Consider the following 18,394-nt stretch of genomic DNA (forward strand, 5'->3'; position numbering starts at 1 on the left):
AAAGAGGAACACTAAAAATCCATAAGTTCTAATATCCAAGGGCTGTACATTTGCAAAGCAAAGCCATTCATCCGGTGAAATTGCATATACATTTGTTCTATGGGAACAGAAGCAAGAAGGAATGTTATATGTATATTTTCTTTCCAGGTAGAAAGTAATATCTGGTAAATACCGCATTGTGCCCACTACATGGAGCTGAAGAGCATCATAAATAAATACTTATACTCCTCAGCTCAATCTAGTGGCCAACTGGACATAATGTGGTATTTACCTGGAAAGAAAGTAAACTAATAACATTCATTTTTGTCTTCATTCACACAGAACAAATATACATACAATTTCACTGGGAATTATTTATAAACACAAGCCTAAATTTTTAGATAACTATTCATAATTGTTTTTATGTCTTTCATGACTCATCTTTAAAGTAGAACTGAAGCTAAAACTTCTTTTTTAGTTTTGGATAAAGTAAGGGAGGGTTATAACTAGGTATGCACTGATACCGGTATTTCAGTATCGAGTACGAGTACCAATATTTTTTTCCAGTACTCGCCGATACCAACTACCGATACCGGAAGTCCCATTAAGGAAGCCAGGCGGCGTGTAATTACTCGCCACCTGACTTCCTGATGAACCGGGAACCCGGGCTGCGTGTAAAGACTCGCCACCCGGCTTCCCGATTAGCAGGGAAGCCACCCCCATGTTTCTCGTCCCTAAGTGACGAAAAAGCAAAAAGCCGGCTTTCTGGCCAATCAAGAAGCCAGGCTCCATGTAATGACGTGATTCCCTGATTGACCGGGAAGCCAGCACCATGCTCCCTCGTCATGAAGTGATGAGGAAGCATGAAGTCGGCTTCCCGGCCAATCAGAAAGTCGGGCATCGCGTTATTACACTGCGTCTGGCTTCCTGCTTGGCCAGCGAGTCATTACACACTGCCCGGCTTCCTGGTTGGCCTGGAAACCGGCTCCATGCTCCCTCGTCACAAGTGATGAGGGAGCATGGAGCCGGTTTCCAGGCCAACCAGGAAGCCGGGCAGTGTGTAATGACTCGCTGGCCGACTTCCTGATACCGGAAGTATCGGGCTAGGCATCGGAGCATTTGGGCGAGTACGAGTATTTGCCCAAATACTCAGCATCGCCACCGATACTTGTATCTGTGCATCCCTAGTTATAACCCCTGTCAACTTCATTTTGCCATCTGTGTTCCTTCACTTTCTGTTTGATAGCCACAACAGAAGGTGAGAGATATTCCCTCCAAAAGAGAGCAAAATCACTTGTGGTCAGCAGGGTCACCAGAACTACTGTCCCATCTGAAGATTTCCCATTTATTCTTGTTCTAGTGACAACCCAAAATGTAGGATTTTCCTTAGTGATTTTGGTCACAAGGACAAATAGAAAGGATGAATCTCCCTAATGAAGTCACAGACCGCAATACTATATACTCCAGCCAAATAAAAAAAAAAGTGTTGGCTTCAGTTGTACTTTAAGTTTACGTTTAGTGGTCTTTTAATTTTCATAACAAGAATCGGAGAAAGACAACTGAAGCAATAGAAAACAAGACTTTCTGTCTTTTGCATCCAATCAGATTGCAGCTTTTATTCTTTGTGACTTTTATCAGAGGCAGCTATTTAAACCATAATTAATTCTCTCAAAGAGCAGTCAATAATAGTGCTGAATATATTACCCACACGTACACAAAAGCAACCCGTAAGTCCTATCTTCTGAAATCAAGAAAAATCAAGTTGCACCTATAACGTGAAAGTAATGTATGGTGTACCCTATAATGTGAAACAAGGTGCGTTATCAAACAAATTCTTACAGGGTATGGTCAGGTCTCTCTGCAAGCCTCAAAGCTTCATGCATCCCTGCAGCTGACAGCTTCCTGTTGATATTTCTGTACTTGCATTGTAACAGATTGCGATATGTTGTCCTCAGGTCTCTGTTAAAGAAGGCATAAATGAAAGGGTTGATCAGAGAGTTTGCATATCCCAGCCATAAAAATGTTCTCTCCATCCACAATGGAATGCAGCTGCATTCTGTCCCACAGATAAAAGGTCTGGCTGTTGATAATATAAAAAAAGGAAGCCAGCATACAGTGAAAGCCCCGACTATAATCCCAAGGGTGGTAGCAGCTTTTTGTTCCCTTTTAAAAATAGAAATGTTTTTTCTGTCATTTCTCAGGAGTCTTGATAGATTGCCACATTCTTCGGATTCTTTGTACATTTTCACAACTCCGTTGGCAGTGATCATCCCCTCACTTTCTTCTGACCGCGGGAACCCCGCAAACTTGTGTTTGGCTGCGCTCCTTTTAGCAGCTTTGAAAATTCTGTAGTACATAAATAGCATGACCGACATTGGAATGTAAAAGGCAACAGCTGTAGAATAAATGGTGTAGCCAAAATCTTGACTAATTAAACAGACTTTGTCATCGTTGACATTCTGCGCCCAACCAAACAGAGGAGGTAATGTGATCGATGCAGAGAGAAGCCAAACACACATGATCATTTTGGCCATGCATTTCCCATTCTGCCTTACGGGATAGGTCAGAGGTCGGGTAATTCCCAGGTATCTGAAAACAAAAAGAAAATGTAATTTGAGTAGAAATCTAATGTACGAGTTCTTATGTATAAACATGTCTGGAAGAAAACAGTCTGGTGCCCATGGCAACCATATCAACATTTTATTTTTAGGGTTAAATTCTTTTTTTAGTTTTGAATCCTTCCGTTCATTTGTTGTTTTTTTTTTATTGAAAATATATTAACCAGCTTCCCCCTGTTCTTTCATTGTCTCCAGCTAGGGAAGGGAGGGGAAGAATCCCACTAGGGGAAAGCGCATCAATGATGTACGAGGTTGTATCTCGGGTCCATTGAAGCAACTTTGGGCAATTAAAACCTGGTGGAAAACGTGGGTTTCCCAAGATTGGAGTCAGGGGGCCGACATACGACGAAATGCTCTCATTTTTAACAAGGTAATCCCATATCTTAAGTAAAGGAGTAAGGCAGAATGGTAGTCCCAGTGTCTGCTGACGATCTAGGGGATCGATCCACGGGTATGACCGTAATGGAATAGATACTAAGGCCTCCTCAATGCCTATCCATTGTTTATTACTCAAGTTATGGATATAATCCAAGATCCTTGTTAAATGTGAGGACATATAGTAGTATTCCAGATGTGGGAGACCTAACCCTCCTTTACATTTGGGACGGATGAGGGTATCATAACTTATTCGTGCTTTAGATCCCTTCCAGATATATCGGCTTACAAGTGTCTTCATTGTATGAAAGAAATACCTAGGTATTATTATCGGGACTGTCTGGAATATATATAGTAGTCGAGGGAGGATGTCCATTTGAAAAATGGACACCCTGCCGAACCAAGAGTGGGATTTAGGAGTCCATAGTGTTAATAGAGGTCTGTAATTAAGCTCATATACTCTATCTAAATTTCTCTGTAGCAGTACACCCAAATATTTCAATTCGTCCGCCTTCCAACCAAAGGGATACCCCCCCTTTAGGTGTAGTACTTCTGAATCTGGTAGGGTAATATTCATTCAGAGCCTCTGTCTAGTGGACGTTGACATTAAAATTGCTTAGGGATCCGAATAAGCGAAATTCCTGTAACAAAGCCGGGAATGCTTGTTGTGGATTCATTATATAGGAGTAGTAGATCGTCAGCGTAGAGACTCATCTTATGATTCTCTCGGCCAATTTCCATGCCCCTAATCTGTGGGTTATTTCTAATAGAAGCTGCTAGGTATTCCATGGCCAGTATATAAAGATATGGAGATAAAGGGCAACCCTGCCTTGTACCATTACGGATATTTACAGGTTCGGACAGAATGCCGTTCACTTTAATCCGAGCTGTTGGGTTGTCGTATAGAGCCATTATTTTAGACAGCGTATCTGATGTTATGCCTATGTTTATCAACACTTCTCTCAAGAAGGACCAGCCTAATCGGTCGAACGCCTTTTCGGCATCGATCGATAGCAGACATAGAGAGGATTTAGTTCTCTGGGCATAGTCAATGAGAGTTAAAGATTTGATAGTGTTATCTTTTGCTTCCCGATGGGGCACAAACCCTGCTTGATCTAAGTGGACTAGTGCTGGAACATATATTTTAAGCCGGTTCGCCAGCATTTTAGCATAGATCTTCAGATCTAAATTAATCAAGGAAATATGTCTGTAACTTGACATGGCCGAGGGATGCTTATCAGTTTTTGGAATAATAGCAATATGTGCTTCCTGTGTCTGTGCTGTAAATAACTGAGTGGTTGAAATTGAAACTCAAGTTATGGATATAATCCAAGATCCTTGTTAAATGTGAGGACATATAGTAGTATTCCAGATGTGGGAGACCTAACCCTCCTTTACATTTGGGACGGATGAGGGTATCATAACTTATTCGTGCTTTAGATCCCTTCCAGATATATCGGCTTACAAGTGTCTTCATTGTATGAAAGAAATACCTAGGTATTATTATCGGGACTGTCTGGAATATATATAGTAGTCGAGGGAGGATGTCCATTTGAAAAATGGACACCCTGCCGAACCAAGAGTGGGATTTAGGAGTCCATAGTGTTAATAGAGGTCTGTAATTAAGCTCATATACTCTATCTAAATTTCTCTGTAGCAGTACACCCAAATATTTCAATTCGTCCGCCTTCCAACCAAAGGGATACCCCCCCTTTAGGTGTAGTACTTCTGAATCTGGTAGGGTAATATTCATTCAGAGCCTCTGTCTAGTGGACGTTGACATTAAAATTGCTTAGGGATCCGAATAAGCGAAATTCCTGTAACAAAGCCGGGAATGCTTGTTGTGGATTCATTATATAGGAGTAGTAGATCGTCAGCGTAGAGACTCATCTTATGATTCTCTCGGCCAATTTCCATGCCCCTAATCTGTGGGTTATTTCTAATAGAAGCTGCTAGGTATTCCATGGCCAGTATATAAAGATATGGAGATAAAGGGCAACCCTGCCTTGTACCATTACGGATATTTACAGGTTCGGACAGAATGCCGTTCACTTTAATCCGAGCTGTTGGGTTGTCGTATAGAGCCATTATTTTAGACAGCGTATCTGATGTTATGCCTATGTTTATCAACACTTCTCTCAAGAAGGACCAGCCTAATCGGTCGAACGCCTTTTCGGCATCGATCGATAGCAGACATAGAGAGGATTTAGTTCTCTGGGCATAGTCAATGAGAGTTAAAGATTTGATAGTGTTATCTTTTGCTTCCCGATGGGGCACAAACCCTACTTGATCTAAGTGGACTAGTGCTGGAACATATATTTTAAGCCGGTTCGCCAGCATTTTAGCATAGATCTTCAGATCTAAATTAATCAAGGAAATATGTCTGTAACTTGACATGGCCGAGGGATGCTTATCAGTTTTTGGAATAATAGCAATATGTGCTTCCTGTGTCTGTGCTGTAAATAACTGAGTGGTTGAAATTGAATTAAATGTAGTCTCTAATATAGGTGATAGGGACTTACATAAGTTAACATAAAACTGTGCAGTGAAACCGTCCGGTCCTGGGCTCTTACCTTTGGGTAAGGAGCCGATGACCTCGTCTATCTCCTTTAAGGTGAAAGGTGCCGCTAACAAAAGAACTGCTTCATCAGAAAGTGTAGGAAGGTTACTTGTGTTAATAAAAGAACGTATGGTGGTCGCTACGTTCCTATCTTCTAGCGAGTTAAGAGGCGTCAGATTATATAAATTCGAGTAATACCGTTGGAAAGACGCAGCTATCTTCTGTGAAGAGTGCACCCAGCCTTTATCTGGACACCTGATCTTAGATATATAGGTTCTGTAGTGGAGGCCCCTAATGGACCTGGCTAAGGATTTCCCGCTCTTATTTCCAAACTCATGCAGGTTACGTAAGGTTAGGTCCCTATAACGTGTATATGACTGTTCCAGAATTTTTGACAGCTCCAGATTTTTAGCAGTTAATCTTTGGTGTATTGTTTGGTCAGGTCTATTCTTATGTGTTCTTTCCAGCTCCTGTATTTCTGTAAGCAGGGAGGAGATCTGCTTGTTTTTATCCCTCTTAGCCTGGGCAGCGTGTTTAATTAAAACCCCGCGCAGGTCACACTTCAATGCCTCCCATTTAATGGGGGGAGAAGTAGTGTCCTGGGCGTGGGTTGTGTGAAACATTTGGATGGTATTTTCAAGATCTTTCTGGACGCATAGATTCTGAAGGAGAGTCTCATTTAATCGCCAAGTGGGTCTATTTTGTACTGTGCCTGTTAACACTAGTGTCACCATGAGAGGGGCGTGGTCGGACCATAGTTTTGTTCCTATAGTTGCTTGAGGATACCAATCGAGTAGACAATGAGAGGAAAAAAAGTAGTCAATGCGACTATAGGTTGCATGGACCGGAGAGTAAAACATATAGTCTCTGGCCATTGGGTGTAGGATTCTCCAGATGTCTACCAATTGCAGCTTATGCAATCTGTTTTTAATGGTATTTATTGTAGAGTACGGTAGACGTGCCCGCTTAGATGAAGAGTCAAGCTCTGGGTCGAAAATAAAATTGAAATCACCCCCTACCATTAAATAACCTTCCATGAAGGATTCCAGCTTTGTAAGGATATTCAAAGTAGCTGATTTTTGGCCCACATTTGGTAGATATAGGTTAGCCAATGTGAATAACTTCCCATATAACAGACATCGTACAAATATATATCTACCCTCGTCGTCTGCCATTACTTCCTGTACTTCTACCGGTACGGAGGCGTGGAATCCAATAGCTACTCCTTTTGTTTTCTAGTTAGGGTTGTTGCTATATTGCCACATTTTAAAGTACCTATTTGATAAAGTTGGTGCAGCAGACGACTTAAAATGAGTCTCTTGGAGAAATGCAACCTGCACCCTACACTTATGAAGATAGTATAGTACCTGGTTGCGCTTCTTTGGATTGTTGAGACCTTGGACATTCAATGTATTGTAAGTAACTCTAGCCATATAATAGGTTGGTCGGCTTACTGCCGACAGAGAGATTCTGGTGGTAACTTGGGTACTCCAGGGGACAATAAAATAAAAAAAACAACAAGGGATAGAAAGCACAAATAACCCCCCTACTCTTCCCCTCATTCATACCTGTTTCCATCTATATCTCACTCACTCACCTAATTTAGATCTACAGATCTCTTAACAAGTCCACAGATATCTGGACAACTTGTACCTATTTGGGCCTACCAAACACACTCAGCCCACACAACCAATTCAATTGACCGAGTCCACCCCCCACCCTTTTAGTACTAATCATTTAGTGTCCTCTATTGTTATATCCTCTGTAGCTAGTCCTTTCATTCCAAACTTTCAGTCTCCACCCTTGATGGGGGCACTACTACTTCAGATCGCTTCAAGTTCTTTCACCCCGACTTGGGAAGTGGTCGAGGAGAAGGCGGTGAGAGATTGAAGAGGAGAGAGAGAGAAAAAATAAAACAAGAAAGGGTGGGAAAACCTACAAAAGTAAACATTACTTGGAAGTTTTTTTGTTTGTTTTTTTTTGTTTTTTTTTGTTTCCTTTATGGTATATATACCCCTTTTTCAAACCATTTCACACATAGTCACTTCAGTTTATCCTGTCATGCATCCCCCAGAGTCGGTCCGTAGGGGTCTAGGCTCATGCTGTTTCTCCAGAGATCCCCTTTAAGATAGTCCTATTGGTCCAATTAAAATTGATGGTCTATTTCATAATCAATTCCATGTCCCTAGTACCCAGCTACAGTCCTAATTTCCCTATTTCTCCCTATAGATTCCCTTTCCACTCCGTTCATTTGTTTAACATACTAGAAAGAGCGGAAAAATCTAATTCGTTTTCTATGAGCAGGACAGTCAGTTCTGTTAGACATTAAACATGACATTCTATGGTAAACAAAATAAATTTCATTGTATGTATATAAAGCAAAAGGACGGTAATTAGAGTTTTGTTACATGTTGCTACTGTTAAATGGAATGTATATTCTTTGTAATGTTTTTTTAGATTAGCACATGAAAGTGATCAGTTGTAAATAGTCTCATCAGACTGTTATTCATTTTGTTTCTGTGTAATTCGTAATTAAATATGCACTTGACATAGGGAAGCTATCTTTGTTGATTACATAAGCAGGCTTTGTTTTGCATCCTGCTGTGCCTCACTACTCCTTCTTATAATGGAAGTTTATAGGACAGAAACCAACGCACCTGCATGCGGCTGATATTTTATCTAAAAAGGTCATGCAGTTTCTAATCTATTCTGACTTTGGTTGCTAACCTATAATTCTCTACATTTAATACAGTAACAAAAATATGGAAAATAATGTATTTAAAAGTGAAAGTCATATCACAAATTGCTTTAAATTATATAATAGTCAAAACATTTTTTGCACCTTTTGCACATTAGGGGGGGAATTTATCAAAACTAGAGCTGACAAAATCTGGAGCAGTTGCCCATTGTAACCAATCAGTTTCTCTCTTCAGTCTGTTCAGGTAAGATTTGAAAATGAAAGAGAGAAGATAATTGGTTGTCATGCACAGCTGCACCAGTTTTTGTCTGCTCCAGTTTTGAAAAATTCCCCTCACGGTGTCAAATTTACAACCATTTTAGCAACCCGTGTGCCAGTGAACAACAGTATGTCTTAGTTGTATAGTTTGTATGTAAGTTTTGCACTTATAGTTGTACTGCTAATGGCAAGTTTAACCATTTTTTTCTGTATAAAGAAAAAGTTTACTCACGTGATTTGCCTCTCCCCTCTCTCTGTTCATTCACAGAACACCTTGTAGTCCGTGGAATACATGGCATTCTGTGAATGGACACAGAAAGAGGTGGGACAGATAAACAACAGTACACCTTCTAAATAGTGAAAACGATAATATCTGGCATGAATTAAATTGTTAATAGTAAAGAAAGGGCAACGATCTTAAAAAGTGGCATATAGTTTATGTGATTAAATACTTTTTACACAGCAGATTTTAAGAATAAGTGTTTTACCGGAGTTCTGCTTTACACTAAATAATCATTGTGATTATTAACTGATGAACACACAAGACATATTCATATTTACATTTAATGTGTACTAGTCCCAGTTTATGCACCATAGATTGGCCCCAATTTATGTACCTTTAGACCTCAGATCAGCCCCAATTTCTGCACCTTCAGACCACAGCTCAGTCCCAACTTTTGCACCTTCAGACCTCATATCAGCCCCAATTTTTGCACCATCAGACCACAGATCAGCCCTAATTTTTGCACCTTCAGACCACAGATCAGCCCCAATTTCAGTACCTTCAATCCACAGATCAGCCCCAATTCCTGGACCTTTAGACTTTAGAACAGCCCCAATTTCTGCACCTCCAGGCCACAGATCAGCCCCAATTCCTGTAACTTCACAACGTAGAATAGCCTCAATTTCTGCATCTTCAGACTTCAGATCAGCCCTGATTTTTTCACCATCAGACCACAGATAATCCCCAATTCCTACACCTTCAGACCTGAGATTAGCCCCAGTGCATGTACTAGGCATGTACAGTATGTGCATAAATAGAACACATTCACACATGAACATGCTTTTCATACAGTATCAACAATGTAATTAAGGCTCCCTGATTTTAATTTGAGTGTATGAGTTGAGTATAAAAACATCTTCACTATGTATGTATTTATTTTATTTAAAAAGTTTCAATAATTACATAGTTACATAGTTACATAGTTACATAGTATTTGAGGTTGAATAAAGACATTAGTCCATCAAGTCCAACCTATTAGGATCTCATTCTAGGAGTACCCGTACCCCTGTATATTACGGTCCCTTAAGAAATCGTCCAAAAGTTTCTTGAACAATTCCACATTATTATCAATAACTTGTTTGTTAAATTAAATAATTTAAATTAAATTAGATTAAGATAAATAAATTATACTGAATTATACTACCAACCTGGGTTAAATTATGGTTCACAAGTGGTACGGTCAATAACTTGTTTGTTAAACTAAATTTTATTTATACCACCGCCCTGGAAGAAGTTACAGCTGCCCTGGTTAAACTTCAATTGTTTAAACGCCAATTTCACTTAGCTCCCAGGCACTTTGTTCTCCAAGCCCTGTGTGAGCAAGCTCAAAATGAGTGATGCACTAGTTTATAATACACCTGCTCAATGAGAGACACCTGAGCTCAATTAACCCCTCCCCCTAACAAGAGCACTGCAACCTGAGGGAAAAAAAAAAAAGGGAACAGTTTAAAAAAACTGACAGAAAAGGAAAAAGAGTTTTTAAATACTAAAAAAGGGTCTAAAAAGGAAGGGAGACAACAAGTATTCAAAAAATCAAGCACTCAATATATCCCAAACAGTTCAAATCCAAATTTTTTACACCACTTAGCTCCCAGGCAATTTGTTCTCCAAGCCCTGTGTGAGCAAAGGGGGTGAGAGAGGAGGATGGGAATAGGTAGCTCTTTGAGTTTTGGACAAAATGGTTTGGCATGACTAGCCATAATTTACTAAAGAAATGACCAAGTACATCTATCTGTCTCTGCATGTCATTGTTTGTCCATCTTTGTTATTTTTGTAAATGTATTGCAATGTGTGTCCATCATTTTTCTGCCAGCCCTTGTTTTAATTTTGTTTAGAGACTACCATACCCCGAGCAATAGGACCTATGACCTTTTACATTTACAGTTAGATTAAAAAGTCTGCAAGCTCTTTTTCTAAACGTTTCCATTAATTGCTCCTAAAATGTTATCTGATATTGATCTCTACTGATTACACAGTTAAAATGCTTAAGGTCATTGATGGAAAAAGTATGTCAGTCTTTTGGGCAATAACATTAAAAAGAGGGTAACTGAAGTCAGGTACTCCAATGAGCCAGTCTTCCAAACAGTTCAGCTTAAAGCTTGTTGTGCCTTGTAGGAATAGCTTCTGTTACAGCCAAAATCTGTTTGAAAGTCATTAAAATTACAAAAAAGTTGCCATATGTGTGGCAAACATGAAGGAGTTCCCATTAGTTATTAAATTCCTCACATAGATGTTCCATTGTTGGCCTTAATGCCTAAAAGGGCTATTCACTAAAGAGTGAAGAGTTTGAAGAAGGCAGGAGAAGTGAACAATCTAGGACAACGTAGCTGAACTGGAAAGTGAGATGAATTTGAGAATTTGACCAAATCAGCTATTTTGTCCTAGATTGTTCACTTCTCCTGCCTTCTCCAAACTCTTCACCCTATTGTGAATAACCCTGTAAATGTATGGCAATGCAAAACAATGTTATTTCTTTATCAAAGAAGCTTACGTTTATTTAATATTGTGACCTACTAACACTAATCATAATTCAAGTGCAAATTCCTAATGGTTCAAGAAGAAAGGAAGATATTTATATTCAGCACTTGCCAATATCGGTGCTTCCAGGTGGCATGAGCAAGCTTCCCAGGCAAACAGGAAGCCGGGCAGCGTGTCATTACCCGCCTCCAGGCTTTTTCATTGCCCAGGAAGCCGGCTCCATTCTGTGTGGCCGGGATGCTGGCTTCTCAGCCAATCAGCATCGAGTCAACTTCCTGGCCAATCAGGAAGTCATTACTCGCAGCCTGGCTTCCTGGTTGCCTGGGAAGTTGGCTCCCTGCTGTTTGACCAGCTCCATGCTGGTTAGCTGGAAAAATCATGGCTGCCACTGGAAAATCATGAACAATTTTTTCTTACATGTACTGCCTTCTGCTTATAGTTGATCTATGGCCATGGTGAACCTTAATTATGAATCCTGATATCCAGAGATGTAACATGTGTTTGCATCCTGTGTACATCCATTTTTATATTGCTTTATGTCCCTTGTATGCTTAATTTCACATTTATCCCAGATATACAATGGTATGTTGGGTACATATATAGGAAGACTAAGAGCAACTGGTTAACCTCGTGGACACAGATTTTACTTTTTTCTCAACTATTTCATTCCCTATACCCTTAGCAGCTGGTCTGTAGCCTGGGCTACCATCCCTCCCTGCTGCATCACTAGCCATATGCATACTTACAAGGTTGTTTGCATCTGATGGCTGTTAGAAAGCATCTTAGCACTGACTTTCTATAGGTGTGAGCCAACAGGGAGGGAATTTGGTAGCACAAACAAGAGTGGGACAGACTGGTCCACTAGAGAAATGCCTTTATGTAAAAGTGTCTAAAGACCTGTTTTTGTTTTTTCTGGAGGGTACCTTTAGTTAGACTTATTCCATTGATGGAGTTTTGAACAGTAATACAAAACAATAAGAAAACAGAACAAAATAAATATTAATTACATGCATGAGAAGAAAATGTGGCAGATTTAAATGCTTGCTTGTCTAGGCTGCATTCATATGTCAGTTTCCCCAGGTGATTTAACAGGCTGATATACACAATAAGTGTGTGAACATGTGAACATTTGCTCATGCTCAAGCATTTGACAAGTATAACACCAGCTAATTCATCAAAGTCATGTTTGAATGAAAAGTTCATTATAATGCATATTGTCTCTTTTGTGTCTGCCTGGCTAGATGACAGGGGGAGCCTAGGGAGAAGTGGAAGATATTACTGTATGCTGAATATACATGAACAGAACAGCAATTCAGGTCAGTGCAAGAAAGTCATATTTTTAAAGGAGACCATAAGAGATGTATGTGAGAGTTTCTGTAAAGTGGAATTCCATTTCGCAACAGAATGCCTAGCTTCACAGACTAACTATCCCAAAATGTGGATCGTTTACTAAATTTACATTTTTCACTATGCCAGGTGAACACATATAAAGTACAGAGGATTTTATAAAAAATAGACACGTCCTTTGCACATGACTGGAGAATTGAAGCGAATCCAGCTTTGCACAGCTCAATGAACAATGTACCACTTTAGTAAGTCAACCCATTTGTATTTTAGATAAGAATTTTCTTTTTATTCTGTAGATAGGCAGAGCCAGCTGTCACTCACGCAGCTGGGCGGATCACGACATCGATGTCGGGATCTGCTCCGGCTGCGGCGTCTCAGTATACCGCGAGCTATCACCCTACAGCTACAGCTCGCGGTATACTGAGCTTATGGTGACGGGAGGACGCTAGTTTGTGTCCTCCCGTTACCCTAAGGAGAACTATAGGGAAAAGCCCTGACCCCATAGTTCTCCTTTAAGTATACCCAGGCAAAAGATGAAATGTTTCCTGTATTTTATATGACAATTTATGATGATTCAGACTTTGGTGTGAATTTATAATAAAAATTATGGTGTGACCAATTCCTGAAACATAACTGTAGGGAAAGAGGCAAGATGTGATTAAAGTTTATCAAAAGCCACCATTTTTTTTTTCATTTTAGCTAGTGTAGGGTTGATGACACTGGTGATAAGGACAGTTAAGAAAATAAATCTGCCTAACAAGGATGCAGCAAGCAATAAAAACCTGTGGCATGGGGTAAGGTTTTTTTTTGCCTCACAAATAGGCACTTTGTCACATCTACACTATAGTCAGATCATGAAATACCATGCCTTTCAAAAGATTATTATAACTTAGGAACTGCTAATTAAAAAAAGCTTGTCTTATTACAATGATCAATAATTTAAATATGTTATATATTTTTTATTCTTATATATCTTGTATCTCTAAAATGCACACATTTTCAAAATTGTTTAAAAAATAGCCCTAAATGGCCTGCCATATAATAGAAACATTTAAAATGAAAATAAGCCACATACACAGTTCCACAGATTCTTCTAAAAGTAATATGTATGCAATTCAAAGATATTGAGTCCCCTAAGCAAAGAAATCCCTTTCGTGGAGTAGTCTAATATACAAGTAACACAGTAATATAGTATATAAAGATAATATTTAATGAAAAGAAAATACACATGACAATAAATCACCTACTGTAGGACATCTAAAACAGTTAAAAACAAAGAATGACCTCGCCTGGGTAACCCAACTGTAATAATTCAGGTGATGATTTGTAAACCACCTAAGTGGCGGATAGTTACTGTTGCAGGCACAAGTACTGTGTTTCAAAAGTGGATACAACTGTATCCAAAGTTAATCACATCATGTGTGGCTCAAGATGAAAGGCAGTCCTTACAAGGATGACAGTGAAATCACCTGAATTATTACAGTTGGGTTACCCAGGCGAGGTCATTCTTTGTTTTTAACTGTTTTAGATGTCCTACAATAGGTGATTTATTGTCATGTGTATTTTCTTTTCATTAAATATTATCTTTATATACTATATTACTGTGTTAATAATATGTTATATATTCTTGACACCCTATGCTTACCTCCTGGTTTATTTACAATCATTTTCTCAATTGGAGTACATTCTCTTTCTGTATAACCCTGAGAGCACAGATGGTTGTAAAAATGTTTGAGTTGGAAGAACTCAAGCCATCTGCCTTGGTTCGCCGCACCCGATGGCAGAACATCTATCAGGGGGAGTACTCCCATTTCATTCACTGCTTGTACTATTGGGGAGTGCCTCGAGGTCTTCCATCTCTAAAATCCTCCATCTCCCAAACCCTGCGGGAAGTCTGGATTCCCAAGGATGGGTGTCAGTGGGCCCACATAGGATGATACACCATAATTCTTGATCATTGTATCCCATATATTTAGTATTGTACCAATTACGAGCGACTGGTTCCACCCTCGCGGCCGTTTATCCGGGTTTATCCATGGTAGTGATGTCAAGGGTGTTGAAACCTCAGCTTGTTCTATGGTAACCCAGAGTTTAGGTCGCGCCGGGTAGAACCAGTCCATCATTCTATTCAGGGTCGCTGATCTATAATACATCTCGATGTGTGGTAGACTCCCCCCCTTCTGATCTTCTTTTGACTAAAATATCATATCTCAGACGCGCCCCGGCGGTACCCCAAGTGTATTTGAGAAGCGATGATCGTAAATCTACGAAAATACAACCGTGGGATTTTTGCCGGGGTCGTCTGGAACATGTAAAAGAATCTTGGGAGGATGTCCATCTTAAATAACGCCATCCTCCCTAACCACGAGTGTTTGCTCTTTCTCCATGCCTTCAATCGTGTTTGTGTCATCTCCAGGAGGTGTATATAGTTGAGTTCATATAATTTTTTTAAATCTGTGGGGATTTTTATACCTAAGTAGTTAATCGCTACTGCGGCCCATACAAATGAGAAATTAGATGTCAGACTTTCCCGCTCGCCCTGGGGGAGAGTTACATCTAGGCACTGAGACTTACTTGCGTTAATTCGATAATTGCTTACACGCCCAAAGTGTTCTATCTCCTCCAGGACCAGCGGGAATGCTATTCTAGGATTTGTAATGTATAACAACAGGTCATCCGCAAAGATACTTAGGTTATGGGTTCTGTCCTTAATCTTCATTCCTCCGATATTAATGTTCTTTCGTAATGCCATAGCTAGGTGTTCCATTGCAATGATGTATAACAAAGGGGAGAGAGGGCATCCCTGTCAAGTTCCATTACTTATTTTTACAGGGTCTGATAGTATACCATTGATACGTATCCGAGCTGTGGGAGCGGCATATAATGCCATCATTTTTTGTAATAGCAGGTGTGGTATCCCTATTTGATCTAATGATGCCTTCATAAAACTCCAGTCCAGCCTATCAAAGGCCTTCTCGGCATCCACTGATAATAGACACAGTGGATTTCCACGTCTGTGGGCATATTGAATAAGAGATATTGTTCTGACGGTGTTGTCCCTGGCCTCCCTGCCAGGGACAAACCCCGTCTGATCTAGATCTATCACCGATTCCATATGTGGTTGTAATCGTTGGGCTATAATTTTGGCATAGATTTTCAAGTCCACATTTATAAGGGAAATTGGCCTATAGCTTGTGCACTGTGCCGGGTCTTTCTTTTCTTTATGTATTAAAGTTATGTAGGCTTCCTGACTCTGTTGGGGAAATCCACACTCCTCATTGATAGCATTAAAAGTGTTATACATAATTGGGGCCAGTTCCCCTGACAGCGACCTATAGAATGTCCCTGTCAGCCCATCAGGGCCTGGGCTCTTCCCCATCGGCGTCATATGTATCGCCTCTTTTATCTCTTCTAGTGTGAAAGGAGTGTTTAATAATTCTATAATATCGCTCCTCAGTCTAGGTAATGCGGTATGGGCGACATATTGGGTCCTCAGTTCTTTTTCAGAATCTCTCTCAGTTATAGATTTCCCTTTCCCTATGTTATATAAGTCAGTGTAGTAGTTAACAAACACTTCTGCTATCTTCTCTGATGAGTGAGCCATAATCTGTTTTGGACCCTCAATTTTGGAAATATACAGTCTCCCCTGTCTGCTTCTAATAGATCGTGCTAGGGATTTACCACTCTTGTTTCCGAACTCATACATATTGTGTTGGGAGCACTCTTTATATCTTTGGTATATTACATCTAATTTTTGGTGTAACTCTATCCTTTTTAATTGTAGTTCTTGAAAGGCCTCTATATCCCCATTGCTTTTATGCTTACACTCCAGTTGGTATATTTCCTCTAATAGGATTCTGATACCTTAATTTCTCTTTTTTTTTATTCGGGTCCCATGGGAAATCAAAATCCCCCGGATGAGACACTTCAGGGCCTCCCATTTTATTGTAGGTTTTGTATGGTCATTTTCATGGTCAGTCACGAAATTTGCGATTGCCTGAATAACCGCCTGTTTAGTGACTGTATCTTGTAATAACGTCTCATTTAGCCTCCATGTTGCTTGTGGTTTTAGGGTATCTGTTATTGTACAGAAGATGGGAGAATGGTCGGACCAGATTTGCACCCCAATGTGTGCTTTCTGTTGCCAACCTAATAAACAATGTGAGACTAGGAAGTAGTCTATTTGACTGTAGGTCGAGTGGGTCAGAGAGTGGCAGGTGTAATCCCTAACTTTGGGATTTAGCACCCGCCAGACATCTACCAGCTGTAACTCATGCAGGCGATGTTTTAGCCTATTAATTTGGGAGGGTGGGATATGTCCTATTCCCTTGGATGTATCTATAACAGGATCAATTGCTATATTAAAATCCCCCCCCCCAATATAACTATGCCTTCCATATAGTTACTGAGCCGTTTCAGAATCCCCAGCAATGCCCTCACTTGGCCATGATTTGGTAAATACACATTTGCTAGTGTGTATTGTATCCCATAGATCTTACACTTTACAAAAAGATATCGTCCCTCTCCATCAGTTAATTCCTGGAGGTCTGTAACTGGGATTGAGTTATGGAAGCCTATCGCTTCGCCCCTTGACTTATTCACAGTATAATTACTCATATGCCACTTAGTATAATGTCTCATGGGTATTTGGGGGGCACATGAGTCCTTAAAGTGTGTTTCCTGGAGGTATAGTATCCCCACCCTCTGTTTATGCATATCAAATAAAATTTGGGATCGTTTTTGTGGTACATTCATGCCTCTAACGTTAAGAGATCCTAATCGTAGACTAGTCATTGTGTGTGTGGTCGATGTTTATTTCTATTGCATCTTTCCCTGCCTCCCCAAAAAAAAGTAAAGGGGAAAAAAATATATATATATAAAAATACCTCCCCCCTACAGAAGGGGAACATCCTTGCACATCCCATCTGAACCCACTCATACCACACTTCTTTCTTTCCTAAAAAAATTCTGACTCCTACCTTTTGGAGCCGTTGCCGATTTTGTCTCCGGTCTTGTCAAACAGTCCGTCATCCATAAAGGGGAACCCTGACCCCACAACAACATTGGAGGTACCAAGTTGACCCAGTACAGTCTTTTTACGTGTGCGTTTCCACCCGTAACACTGTACAGTCATCGGGCCCTCATCCTCCCTTCTTTCTACCCAGTCTCTATCGGTCTCTGCCAAGGACCGTCAAAGTCACCCAGGTACATGTCTTTCTACTGTCACCACTATGGGGATTATCACTACCAAACTCTTGGCAGTCCATTGCTACGCTAACCCCCTAAATCTCTTTGGGGTCCCTAGCAGTCTTCCCAATGACCCATTCAGTCAGCTCACACCATGCAAGACTCAAGTCATTGTCAGTAGGGAATTTTCTAAACACCACTCCCTCTTTACTGACCCATTCAGTTTCGGTGTTGTTGCTCCCAGCAACCAACCCTTCTTGCTTTATTACCGAGACACCTTTGTCATTTTGTACATGAATCACATTCATCATTGACATTACATCAGTACCTTCTGGCGTTTCCACCACATCCTTCTTAACCCCCTCTTGGGTTACAGGTGACATTTCCACTGGCCTTCTTTTCTGTCTCGGCCCTTCCGACTTTAAAGGGAAACCTGCCGCTGCAACACACGCCCCCTGGGCCCAAAAAGTGTTCAGCAGCCCCTTTGTCTAGGCCAGCAGATGTGTTCACCACTCCACAGTCTAACACAAAAACATCCCTTTCCAACAATAAGGCATTTTTGTGGTTAACCCGTGGTACAATTTTTCATTTCATCATAGGTTTTACCCATC

General features: G+C 40.3%; 1 protein-coding gene across 1 annotated transcript in view; it reads right to left on the bottom strand.

The window, feature by feature from the left end:
* HTR7 (5-hydroxytryptamine receptor 7) overlaps positions 1-18,394 on the bottom strand; it is a 108,480-nt gene that overhangs the window by 16,591 nt on the left and 73,495 nt on the right. The window contains exon 2 of the mRNA XM_018562851.1: positions 1,819-2,568. Within this exon, the coding sequence (XP_018418353.1) occupies positions 1,819-2,568 (750 nt within the window). The remainder of the gene's footprint in view (positions 1-1,818; positions 2,569-18,394) is intronic.

This window comes from Nanorana parkeri, unplaced genomic scaffold (assembly GCF_000935625.1).
Source record: "Nanorana parkeri isolate BGI_ZX_2015 unplaced genomic scaffold, ASM93562v1 scaffold606, whole genome shotgun sequence".
In the NCBI taxonomy this organism is placed as follows: Eukaryota; Metazoa; Chordata; class Amphibia; order Anura; family Dicroglossidae; genus Nanorana; species Nanorana parkeri.